Source organism: Apus apus, chromosome 13 (assembly GCF_020740795.1).
Source record: "Apus apus isolate bApuApu2 chromosome 13, bApuApu2.pri.cur, whole genome shotgun sequence".
NCBI classification, from domain to species: Eukaryota; Metazoa; Chordata; class Aves; order Apodiformes; family Apodidae; genus Apus; species Apus apus.
The window spans coordinates 17,815,818-17,829,247 of NC_067294.1; the positions used below are offsets into that span (position 1 = coordinate 17,815,818).

The following is a 13,430-nucleotide window of genomic DNA, read 5'->3' on the forward strand; positions in this document are numbered from 1 at the left end:
CTAGGCTGTGCTCAGCCTAGAGCTTTGGAAAGTATCAACACAGGGAGATTCAGGACTGGGGAAAGTACAGGAGGTGTGAAATGGCATGCTCTGTCTTCTTTGCAGGCTTTGCTTCTCCCTCCCCAGGGGATTCCCACAGTGCTCCCCACCTCTTTGTGAGCCCCACACCACAGTTCTGGGGTTCCTCCTGCCTGGGATCTCCTTCCAGCCTGCCCACACAGCCACCAGACTGTCCTCACTCCTCCCACGAGCTGCCCAGGACATGCCAGCTCTTCCTAAGCAGGGATGGCTCAGCCTCCTGTGCCCACCTGTGAGCAGCATGGAGCCCTCCCCACTCCTTCAGGAAAGAAATCCTGACTTGAACCCTGGGTTTTCCTGCACAAACCATCACACAGAGATCAAAACAACACATCAGGCAAGTCCCATGACCCTGCAGGGCACACACCCTGTCGCTGTTGCTTTGGCAACTAGTGAAGAAGCAGCAGGACGGGTCCCTCCCAGCAGCCCCCATCCCTGCAGTCTCTCCCCACACATCCCCCCTCCCAGGGAATCCCCATGCTGATGATCCCACAGGAATGCCCAGCAACACCACTGGACTGCCTGTCTCCTCCACATTGGAGAAATCAGTGTAATCTCCTTGACAGCCACTGATCTGATTTGTCTGGGAACAGCATCTGCTGCTCAGTATCCTTCTCTAGTCCATTCCATTTGCCCAGAGACAAGACGGGTGCTTTTTGTTTGGTTGGGTTTTTTTAGAAAACAAAATACAAACAACACTAAATGAATTAATCCATCTTCCTGTTTCTCCCAAACAAGATTATTTGAGAATCACTCTGCTCAGGTCTGACTCCCTCCCGCACTTTCAGAGGCTATTGTCTGAGCTCTTAATTCCTGAGCATGTGCACCAGGGCTCTCCTGTGCCTCAGAACAAAGAATAAATTCTCTTTGTTGTCCTGGAACAGATACATATGAGATCAAGAAAGAGTCTCAGCTTGTTGAGCTTTCCCTCAGTTTGCCTAGTTCCAGGTGCTCAGAGACATGTGGGATTTCACAGAACCACAGAATATCAGGGGTTGGAAGGGGCCTCCTAAGATCATCAAGTCCAACCCCCCTGCCAGAGCAGGACCAAAACTAGGGCAGGTCACTCAGAAAGGCATCCAGGCAGGTCTGGAAAGTCTCCAGAGAAGGACACTCCACAATCTCACTGGGCAGCCTGTCCCAGGGCTCTGTCACCCTCACAGCAAAGAAGTTCTGCCTCATGTTGAGGTGGAACCTCCTGGGCTCCAGTTTGAATCCATTGCCCCTCGTCCTGTCCCAGAGCTTGTCCTGCCTTCTTGATGCCCTCATGTCTTGATAGACATTCATTAGATCCCCCCTCAGTCTTCTCCTCTCTAGACCAAACAGCCCCAGGTCTCTCAGCCTTTCCTCATCAGGCAGGTGTTCCAGTCCCTTCATCATCCTCGTAGCCTCCCTTGGACTCTCTCCAGTAGATCCCTGTCCCTCTGGAACTGGGGAGCCCAGAACTGGACACAACACTCCAAGTGAGGTCTCACCAGGGTGAGTAGAGGGGGAGAAGAACCTCCCTTGATCTGCTGGACACACTCCTCCTGATGCACCCCAAGACACCACTGGCCTTCTTGGCCACAAGGGCACATGGCTGTCCCATGGATAACTTGTTGTCTACCAGGTCCTTCTCCACTGAGCTGCTCTCTAGCACATCACCTCCTCGCCTGTACTGGTGCATTTTGTTACTCCTTCCCAGGTGCAGGATTTGTTTTTGTGGGCAGGGCTATGCTGAGAAGACACAGGATTGTCCCTTCTCCACCTCTCATGGAGGCAGCAAAGGAGAAACCACAACCTGGTTTAAGTCTGCATCCTGGCTTAGGGTCCATGCTGGACTCCCTCCTGGATCCTTTCAAACCACTGGTCTAAGCTGCCTTGGCTTTATTGCTATTTAACTTGAGCCAGACAAATGCAGGCAAGAGCACATCCCTTTTGATGTTTTCTTTTCATTTAAGAGGTGGCCTGTGCTGAAGAGGCTGGTCTGTCACCAGGAGGCACAGTTGTGTGTGAGCTAACCTGGGAGAGAGCAACAGCAGGCAGGGCTCAGGCAGCTGCCCTTGCACCCTCTAACACCTCTACTACCAACCAGAGCCTGGGGAATTCCCACTCCAGACATCAAAACGTTGTGAAGAGCATGGGAAGAGCACAGTGGGGAGCAGAGGGCTCTCCAGAATTTGCCTGTTTGATCACCAGAGCCATGTCAGGCTCACTGAACACAGGGGAGCACTTGGTGTCCCCATCCTTCAGCACTGCAACACAGGCTTGGAATAAAAGCAGCTCCTGTGATTTTAACTTAAAGCAGGATAAAAGAAACAGGAGAGGGGAAAAAAAAATCAGCAGGAGCTGTTTCATTGCCAATGTGGAGCCTGCACGTGGGCAGGCAGGGAAAACCAGCAGGAATGGAAACCCACAGAGTTAGCTCAGCACCAGCCTGGGCCTGGGCAAAGCTTCTCTGCAAACCTGGGGTCAGCCCAGGCAGCCCCTCTGGGAGCTGGGAAGCCAGTCACAGCAGACCCTGGTACCAGCCACCTGGGGTGGTTTCAGGGACTGCCCTGGGCAACCAGGTCACAGACCATCAGGAGTAACATCACGGCTGATGCACGAGAACCCACATGTTGGGCGAGTAACAGAGCCTGAGGCTGCCTTTCCTCTCTCCTCCCACCCCACATGCTGCTGCTCCCACTTGAGGCACTGGGAAGGGGCTGGAGCTTGTGAAGAGCTTCAGGCAGAGGCTGAGGTGAGGATCACTGTTGCATGACCTGAGAAAAGGTCCCTGTCCTTGAGTTAAGTAGGTCTGAACCACATCAGCTCAGTGCCTTGAAGAGCTCCAGCATGATGCTAGAAGAAGGAGCAATAGAGCTTGCTCTGGTGGGGCTCATTTACTCACTGCTTGTAACACAACTATTACAGCAGCTCTGGTGCACTCCTACATTAACAGAGCTTTGCTAATTGCCATCTGAGCTAGAGCACAAATGGTTAGACTGATCTTTCTTGATTAAAATGTTGTCAGTGATGGGGAATTCAACAGACCTCTGAGAAAACTGCTCCAGCAATAGCCTTATTTTAAAGTCCATGGCTGGTTTCTGGAAGGAATGCTTTAGCTACTTTACATCAAACCCTCACTCCATTTTAGCTTTGTCAGCTGGAAGAGCCTAGGAACAATGTTTAATCACCACAACAAGTTGGTTATAACAGCCTCTTAATTTCCTGCTAAGCTAAATTATCAAGCCAGAGCCAGAGAAAGTCTCATACACAACCAGCTGCTGCAGATGTTTAACTACAAGCTCCCACACCAAAATCTGGGACTCAGTGCTCCCCGTGGCACCACTGAAACCTCCACAGGAGCTGTCTGAGTGATCACTGGGATTGACAGAGCACAGAGGCATCTCTCTTCTGCAGGGAAACAGTGCCTGACCCAGCCAGCCAAGGAAGCACAGCATCCAAATTTACTCCTGGTTGCTCCAAGGTTATAGGCTTTGGCTGTGCCCCAAAATGTATCATCTTTTCACACATAAACAGTCCTGGAGCCAGTCTCCTCATACACAATAACCTCTGCTTGGGGTATTCGGTGAGGAAGGTGGACTCCCAGTTTAAGTCCTTTCTGACCCTGATGCTACTCAAGGAAGTTCACCCTCTGAAGAGGATCCTGGTCCCTGCTTATGAACCAGGAGGGAAGATGGGAGAGGTGATGGGCACCTGCTCAACCTTTTCATATCACTGGCGACCAAGAAAAGCACATCTTGTTGGGCCAGAGATAAGAGAGAGGTACTTCCTTGGGAGGCAGGTCTCTGCCCTGCTCCAGGGCTTCCTAGCTTTGTGACATCACACACAAACTGGCAAAACTTCAACCATGGTTTTGATAGAAAGACCAGACTTTTGGAGACATCCTTCCAGTGAGACTTCTGACCTATTATTAGGTTTAATTTCTTCTTCCTTGGTCTCCCTCTGCCCAGTTGCCCAGCTCCAATGGGAAGCTTGTAGAAGGCTCCTCACCTTGCTGAACCACCCTGTGTTGGTGATGTCACTTCACAAGGAATGCAAGAAAGGTTCCAAACTCCCCCATAAGTGGAGTTGGTTCCAGGGTTCCCAACCCTGATTCAGCCAGAGTGGCCCACAGGAGATAGCACATACAGTGGCATTTCATGAGGCACCTGCTCCTGCTGAGTTAGATGTGGCTGGGACACATTTCTCTAGCAGGTTCTCGGGGGACCTGAGGTTCATCCACTCAACTTCTGGCAGCCACAGGGGCTTACAGAGTGGTTTAGTTGAAGTGCTTAAGCCAGAGCAGATAATACACTTCAGCAGCACAGAGCCTGAGGCTGCACGGCTGGTAAAGGCACTGGCCTTCATGCAGGGACATGAATCAAGATCTCACCCAAAACCTAGTCTAAATGCTCGAAATATGCTTTAGAGAAGAAGACTTCCTCTGTGAAGCATATTTTCCAGTCCTTTAACCATTTCACAACTTCACCTGGATTCCCCCCCTGTTCCTGACTGTCCTCCTTGAGCTGAGGACACCAAAACCCAACACACCATTGCAAACAACAGCTCTCACACCCCCACCCAACCAAGCTGACCCAGAAGCAGCCCTATTTCTGACTCCTTGGCTCGACAATTCTAACAATGACAGGGAGCACCCCTGTCCTCAGAGCTGCCAATCAAGAACATTCCAGCACTGGAAGTTGCATGCAAAGGAAAGGAACCTTCCCCAGACACATGGAGAAAGAGGCACTTACCCACTGGTTCCAGGTCTCTGGGTCTGAGAGAAGCGCCAGTCTGTGTTGGGCTGAGCTTGCTGCAGAGAAAACAGAAGAGTTTTAATACCTCCATTCTTGTCTTTGAAAATGAAAGTGAACTGATCCTGGATTATTTCAGCCTGGAATATCAGTGTCTTCTTTCCAAGTAAAACAAATCCATTAGAAGAAAAAGAAAGCTTCCCCCGCCCCCTTTCTTGAGTATTTCTGAACCAGCAGGAATGCTAAAAAGCATGACAAAAAACTGTTCAGTGAATAATCTTCCAAAGCAGCTCAGGAAACCAGGCTGTGAAAGAAATGAAGCATGAAATAAACTGATAAGGGCAGAGGCAATGGTACCAGAGCAATGAGCTTGGGGGAGTGTGGGGGTGGCAGAGTTAATTGATACTGAGAAAGATGCTCTTAATGCCAGAAGGTAAAACGATAACAGACCTTGCTAATCTGTCTTCCTTCTGCCCTTAAAAAGGCCTGCCTGAGATCTTGATTTCACACATTGTATCTGAATGACTTTTCCTAAGTGCTGAGACCTCAGAGCACTACAATATTTTTCTGTTTGCAGAGTCAAGAATAAACTTCCGAGAGCAAAAGAAAAAGGCATCATTTGTTTGGGAGACACGATGAACTCGGGACACAGCAGAACCCTTTGTAACTTCATTAATAAGCCCCCGTATCACTTTCTGCCCGTGTTATTTCACCATCAGACAATGGACATTTTGTAAATAAGGAAGGACATGAAGCAGGCTCGTATATTCCTGTTTGAATCAGGCCTTTGTGAAGAGCACCAAACAGCAGAACTCTGTCCTGTCTGGAAGACACATACTTCCGAAAATCATAATCTGCTTAATTAACTCCAGGATGATAAGATGCTACCTGGAAAGGCCAACACTTCTCTCGGTCACCTTAGGAATGAACAGTTCCTAGTCCATGGAGTGGAACATCAGTTTTATAGGATTATTCTGCTTGTACATGCAATTACTGAGGAAAAGTGAAGGCGGGTACAGCTGACCTAGATTTTAATTTAGTAGATGCGATTTCACTCATTTCTCCACAGCTTTGATGACTCTGATGAAAGAATATGGTAGAATTAATTACTCCCCTACAACACAGGCCTCACTGGTACACTTGCTGCATGCAAACCAAGCTGTTTAAACACTTGCCCTCCAGATTTCAGATACATTTTTGCACACACAGACACACAACCCCGTGCTAAATGAGCCCTTTCCAATCTGTATTTTGAACTCCTGTCACAATTACCACTTTCAAATTTAGGGCAGGTGTTTCTGACACAAGATTGCTTTGCTTTTTATATCCCAAAGTAATAAAAGCTACAGCTAAACACAGTCACCTACATCCATATTTAGCCATCTAAGTGCAAGTGGCTGGAGTTTTCCAAGCACGCCCCTGCCTCAGTCTCTGCAAGCCCAAGGGCACGTAAGGTCACCAGGATCTTTGCAAAAAATGTCACTGTGATCTACAGTGAATTCAGCCCCTCACTCAAAATGACCAAGCTGGAAAATGATCCCCTGCCAAGGCACAATCAGTAATTAATAACACCTGAGGGTTAAGAAGTAATTTCTACAGAGCACCTCTGAAACAGAGCAAAAGAAACACCAACAAACTTTGCTGTCAGATCCCCTCCTCCCATGTCAGGGATCGTTTGCCGTGCAGAATAAAGGGGTTAAATGAGATCAAGAAGTTTAAACACCCAAACCCCATGTTCCTGACCATGCTACGAATCACTTTTACAAAAGAGAACGAACGAGGCCAAGGAAAAACTCTTCACTTCTACAAACACACAGTCTTTGGTTTTATAGTGCTGCCCGGCCCCTTCCCCCACCTCCATCACACCAGCCAAAGCTTTCACCTGCCACCTCCCAGGAGGTGATGGGGACACGCGTTCCCTCAAGGCACCTTCCTACTTGGAAGGACAGACAGAGAACAGCCAACTGGCTCGGATATTATGGACTGTATTACAGGACAGTAAGAAACACCCCCATCTTACCCCATCGCAGGGACTCGCTAAGGTGCTGGTCACCTGCTCATAGGCAGCCACGGTCTCCGCAGTGCTAGAATGGCTGAAAGGTTTTACAAAGAGGAAATCGCTCTGGTCAGACATGGGTGAGAAACAAGAGGTGTAGTTCTGTGCTTGGGAGGTCAAGCCTGCTCCTCCCACATCCAGGTACTTGATGAAGCCATCTGGCTTCATCTGCCCGCGGAAATGGGAAGCGGGTTTGCGGCCAGTCCCTCGGCAGCAACCAGCAAAGGTCCAGCTGGCAGTGCCAGCTTTGAGACACCGGGCAACCACCAGAGCTAACACGACACAGGACACGAGGGAAATGGACACCAGGGAGATGATGAGATAAAGCGTTAGGTTGGTATCCTTGGGAGAAGATTTGGGGAGGTCCAAGGACTTGGCGAATTCCTGCATGCTGTCTTCCTCTGGAGAAAGGACTATTACCACGGAGGCCGAGAGGGACGGTGTCCCATTGTCCCTCACTTCAACCACCAGCCTGTGGGGATCTTCTGACTCCCTGAGAGCCTGTGCAACCCTTATCTCTCCAGAGCGGCGTTCCACTTGGAAAGGCAAAGCCTCAGCACTCTCCTGCAGTTGGTAGGACAGCCAAGCATTATGGCCACTATCAGCATCAACAGCTACAATTTTGGTGACCAGATAGCCAGGTTCTGCCAAGGCCGGGATGGTTTGGTGGAAGGCAGAGCCCTTGGGGACTGGGGGGTAGACAATGGTAGGGGCATTGTCGTTCTCATCCAGGACAAACACATGGACCACAGCAGTGCTACTCAGCGCAGGAGACCCAGCATCCTTCACTTCCACAGGCACCTGGAACACCTTGTCCTGCTCATAGTCCAGAGCTCTCGTAGTGTAGATGGTGCCATTATCCTGGTCTATCCGGAAGTAGGTTGAGATGGGTACCTCCTGCATCCCGTTGTCCAAGATGGAGTAAGACAGCTTGGCATTGCTACCTTCATCAGGATCAAACACTGACACTGAAAAGACAGAAGTTCCAGGAAGGGAGTTTTCCTGAACATGAGCTGTATCAAAAGGGCTGGAGAAATTTGGTGCATTGTCATTCACGTCAGCAATTCGGAGGTAAAAGGTCTTTTGTGTGGCCCTCTGTGGGAACCCTGAATCCACAGCCCTCACTGTGATGTTGTATCCACTGGCCTTCTCCCGATCAAGGGGACCATTTGTGACCAGGGAGAAATGCTCCTTAAAAGATGACACCAGTTTAAAGGGGAGCTCTTTCGTGATCTGCAGGCGGACCTGCCCGTTGTCACCAGAGTCGCTGTCCTTCACACCAATGAGGGCAATCACAGTGCCCGGGGTTGCATCCTCCTGCACTGGGCTGGAGAGAGAGGTCAGCACAATCTCTGGGCTGTTATCATTGATATCAATTAATTCCACTCGCAGGTGACAGTGTCCTTCCATGGCTGGGGATCCCTTGTCCCTGGCTCGAACCGCAATCTCGTAAGCACTGGATTCCTCATAATCCAGAGGAGCTTTGGTTCTGATCTCCCCTGTCCGAGGGTCTAAGGAGAACAGCTTGGTGAATTTACCAGGTGCATTATTGCTAACTTTGAAAGAATATTCCACGTCCCCGTTGGGACCTTCATCCAGATCAGTGACATTCAGTTTGGTGACCAGAGTGCCCACGGGCACGTTCTCCTCCAGATGTACCTTGGATATGGGTGGGTCGCAGACAGGAGGGTTGTCATTTGCATCCAGGACATGGATGGTGACCTTGGCTGTGCCAGACTTCACTGGATTCCCTCCATCCAGGGCTGTCAGCGTCAGGTGATGAACAGCCACTTTCTCTCTATCCAACGCTTTTTCAAGTACAATCTCAGGCATTTTAACACCATCTCCTCTCACGTTGATGCTCAGGGCAAAATGCTGACTGGGGCTGAGCTCATAGGTGGAGATGGAGTTGGAGCCCATATCTGGGTCTTCTGCTACCTCCAGGGGTAGCCGAGTCCCAGGGTTGGCTACCTCAGTGATCTCCAAGACCACCTCTGGCTTGGGGAACTGAGGCGCGTTGTCATTGACGTCGAGGACATCCACCTCGACCCGGTGGAGCTGAAGGGGATGCTCCATAACGAGTTGGAGGTGCAGGGAGCACGTGGGGCTCTGCCCACACAGTGCCTCCCGGTCCAGCCTGCTGTCGAGGAGCAGCATGCCTGCTGCAAGGTCCACCTTGAAGTGCCTCTGCCCACCCTCGCTCACCAGGCGCAGGTTGCGGGTGGCCAAGCTCCGCAAATCCACCCCAAGGTCTTTGGCCAGGTCGCCCACCCAGGAGCCCGGCTCCCGGTCCTCGGGCACGGAATAACGGAGCTGGGAGCTGCCGGGAGCCGGCAGGCAGGAGAAGGCTGCGAGCAGCAGCGGCAGCTGCCACGGCAAACTCCGTCCCCGGATCATCCCGTGCCGGGGGTTGCGAGCGGAGCGGCGCGGAGCGGCGCGGAGCGGCGGCGGGTCCGTGCAGCCTCCCCCGCCTGCCCCCGGGGAGCCGCCGGTGCGCCGGAACCCCCGCGGCCCCGGGGGGGTCCGAGAGGTGTGCGCAGGCACCGGGAGGAAGCCGGAGCAGGGCAGGGAAGGATGAAGGGGGGCGGGGGTGGGGGGGGGGAAGGAAGGGGGACGATCACAAACCGGCCGGCTGAGCCGCTCCTCGGCAAGCAAAAAGCACACAAAGTCAGCGAGCTGAGGGGATGGACCGAGTGACAGTTTTACGTCTCTCCACAGCCCCCTCCTCCTCCTCCTCCCCCTCCTTTTTCTCCCTCCTCCTCCCCCTCTCCCTTCTCCACCGCCTTTCCCAAAATACGCACAGCGTAGCACCCCCCCCCCCCACACACACACACACCCGCCACTCCATCCCCGCAGCGCCGGGAGGGCTCCGGGGGCTCCCAGCAGCGGGAACCCCCCCCCGCCCCCCACCTTCCCCGTCCACCCGGCTGCCGGGAACGGGGACCGGCGGTCACCCCCTTCCCAAAACCGGCTGCGCGGGGGGAGTTGCCGAGCCCGAGGGCTGCGGTCAGGCTGGGGGACACGCTCCTGAGCTCACCTCGCTGCGGGTGGGATCCGGCGGGTTGGCTGCACCCGCCGAGGGTTTCACAAACATGAACTCGCTGATGTCCGAGACCGGCGAAAAGCAGGAGCGGTAACGCGGGGCGGGGGGGGGCCGTGGCGGTCACCTGGACGCCCATCACCGTGTCCCCTTGCTTTGGTTCATAGTGCAAATGCCCAAAAATGTGGCTGGGAGGGGGCTGAAGGGTGTTTACGCTCTCCACGCAGCAGCCCTGGTTGGCAGAAGAGCCCTTCCGGAGGCACCGCACGCCCAGCACGGCCAGTCCCACCAGCGAGACCGTGGAGATGAGCACCAGGGACACAATCAGATAAAGGGTAACCGTGGGTAAGCCCCCCATATCGGTGGCCCGAGCCTCGGAGCCCTGCAAAGCCTCTGGACCCTTCTCCTCCACGAGAACCACCAGCATGATGGCTGCGGAGAGGGGTGGGTCCCCAGCATCCCGGACCACCACCTGCAGTTCATGTGCAGAGGGATCCGTCTCCTGCAGGACCCGAGTGATCCGGACCTCCCCGGAGCGCAGGGCCACGCTGAAAAGCCCCGGGTCTGTGGCTTCCACGAGGTGGTAGGAGAGCCAGGCATTGAGCCCCGAGTCCGCATCTATTGCCATCACCTTGGTGATGAGAGCAGGAGGGGTGATGGAAGGGGAGATTCGGAACTGGGTAGCAGAGTCCTCCCCGGCCCTGGGGAAATGCACCTGTGGGGCATTGTCATTCTGGTCCACTATGAAAACATGAACCAGTGTCCTGTTCCTCAGGGCCGGGGAGCCACCATCAGAGACCTCTACATGGAACTGGAGATAAGTGGTTTGCTCATAGTCAAAAGGAAGTTTGGCAGAGACCTGCCCACTTGTGGGATGTATGGAGAGGTAGCGAGTCGGATCCAGGCCTGGATCTGTCCCACCAGCTCGCAGGATGGAGTAGGAGAGGCGGGAATTCTGCTCTGAATCCGGGTCAGTAGCAGAAACTGTAACCAGCATACTGCCCACAGGGTTGTTTTCTGCCACCAGCACCTCATAGGATGCTTGCTCAAATTGGGGCACGTTGTCATTGACATCTGCCAGAGTGATTGGCAAAGTGGTGTAGCGGGAGAGTGGGGGACTGCCCAGGTCCGAGGCAGAGATGGTGACATTGTAGTAGGCAACATGCTCCCGGTCCAAACGGGTGCTGGTTAGCAGTGAGTACTGGTGCTCGTAGTCCTTACGCAGCCGGAAGGGAAGATCTGGAGGCACGTGGCACTGGACCTTGCCCTGATCACCAGAGTCCCTGTCTCTGACGTGTATCACGGCCACCACTGTGCCTGGGGGTGCATCCTCACTCAGGGAGCTGGAGAAGGAGGTAAGAATGACCTCAGGGGCGTTGTCATTCACATCGGTGATTTCCACCAACACGCTGCAGTGCTCCTCCATCGTGGGTGATCCCATGTCCTTGGCCTCCACTTCAATCTCATACACTGTTGCCTCCTCAAAGTCCAGGTTACCCTGGACACGAATCTCCCCAGTTTGCTCATCGATGGCGAAGATCTGGCGTAGGGCAGCTGAGTTGTGACTGCTGAGGGAGTAGCGGATGTCTCCGTTGGGCCCTTCATCCACGTCGGTGGCATTTAACTTCACCACGAGGGTGCCCAGTGGTGAGTTCTCCACCAAGCGGGCTCCATATGATGGTCTGTCAAAGACAGGGTGGTTGTCGTTGGCATCCAGGACCTGAATAGTAATGCGTATCTTACTGGACTGAGGAGGAGAACCCCCGTCTTCAGCAGTCAGAACCAGATGGTGGAAAGCTCTGAGCTCTCGATCCAGGGCCTTCTCCAGCACCAGCTCAGGGAATTTGCCACCATCTGTGCGTGCCTTCACATTGAGGTTGAAGTTCTCGTTGGCACTCAGGTGATAGGTCTGCAAGGTGTTGGTGCCCACATCGGGGTCCTGGGCAGGCTGGATGGGGAAGCGGGCACCCAGGGAGGCCAGCTCGTAGATGCGCAAGGAAACCTCATCACTGGGGAACTCCGGGGGGTTGTCATTGACATCCAGGATCTCCACCTCAATGCGATAAAACTCCACCGGGTTCTCGATGGCAAGTTTCAGGTGGAGGAAGCAGCGGGGGTTCTGCCCACAGAGCTGCTCCCGGTCTATCCGCTCGCTGACCATTATCACCCCGGTGTTCACATTGACGGAGAAGTACTGGGAATCCGAATCGGACAGTACCTGCAGGTTGGCTGCCGCCAGTTTCCCCACATCAGTGCCCAGGTCCTTCGCAATATTGCCCACGAAGGCGCCCCGGGTGAGCTCCTCCGGGATGCTGTACCGGATCTGAGCCGAGGAGCTGTGCAAGAACAAACAGAAGGAGAAGACACGCGGCAGTCCCAGGGACCGGCCAGCCTTCCCTACCCTCGGCATCCTGGCCGGGTGGGCGGCCGGGGAGCGATGCCCTCCGCGCTGCGGGGCCGCGCTCAGCGCTCGCCGCTCCCATTCATTGTTTGGGGCGGACACGGTTTGAGGGGGGGGGGAGTTGAGGGGGGGGGCTCCGGGTCTCCGCGCAACCGCCTCGCCATTGGCTCCGAGAGCCGCTCCGCTCCTCCAATCGCCGCGCTCCTTCCTCAGGACAGCAACACCGGCGCCAATCGTAACCCGACGGTCGTTGCCGCGCGGCGCGAACCGACGGCGCTTCCCCGAGCGGCGGCCGCGGCCCCGCACCCCCCCGCGCAGAGCGGGACCGGCCCCGAGGAGCCGAGCGAGCCCCTGTCCCCGCCCCTGGGCTCTCACCTGGCCGGAGTCCCGCAGGGTACCGGTAGCCGAGAGGAAAGCCCTGGTTTCCCTCGGGAGGGTGGCGGGGGGTGGGCAGGGCCGCAGGAAGGTGAAGTCGCTGCGTTCAGAGTCGGGGGAGAAGCAGGTGCTGTAGCACTGGGACTGGGAGTCGGTGGGTCGCAAGGTGACCTCCATGTACTTCAGGGTGCCATCGGAGCTGAGCTGGAGCTTGGGGCTGGAGTGCTTGAAGAAGTCCCGGGAGGGCGACTCGCTGAGCCAGCAGCAGCAGTAGGGGGAGGCAGCGGCACGGCCTCTTCGACGGAGGCACCGGGCAGCCAGGACGGTGACAGTGGCAAGTGCCACAGTGCTAACAGCTGCCAGCGCGATGATCAGGTAGAGGGTCAGGTCTGGCTTCTCCTTGGCACCAGCCAGGAAATCCCGAGGGTTGTAGGTTTCTTCCAGGGCCGTCTCCTCCAGGGCCACAGCAATGGTGACAGTGGTGGAGAGTGGTGGATCACCATTGTCTGTCACCTGGATGACAAGCTGCTGTGCTGCCACGTCGGTGTCCCGGAGGGCACGTGCCGTCCGCACCTCCCCAGTGTACAGTGACACGTGGAACAAGGAGGGGTCAGTGGACTGTGGCAGCAGTCGGTACGAGAGCCAGGCGTTGTGCCCAGCATCCGCATCCACTGCTGTCACCTTGGTGACCAGGTAGCCCGGTGGGACTGACAGTGGGACCCTCTGAGGTGCTGGGACATCGCTGTCGCTGGCAGGGTG

At 54.6% G+C, this 13,430-nt stretch overlaps 1 protein-coding gene across 21 annotated transcripts in view; it reads right to left on the reverse strand.

The window, feature by feature from the left end:
• LOC127389887 (protocadherin gamma-A4-like) overlaps positions 1-13,430 on the reverse strand; it is a 215,298-nt gene that overhangs the window by 19,903 nt on the left and 181,965 nt on the right. For 20 of the 21 annotated variants that reach the window (XM_051630834.1, XM_051630825.1, XM_051630823.1 and 17 more), the window contains one exon: positions 4,800-4,858. In XM_051630834.1, coding sequence (XP_051486794.1) covers positions 4,800-4,858 — 59 coding nt within the window. Of the gene's footprint in view, positions 1-4,799; positions 4,859-6,819; positions 9,292-13,430 lie in introns of those variants that run through there. The other variant, XM_051630820.1, reaches the window with a different exon arrangement.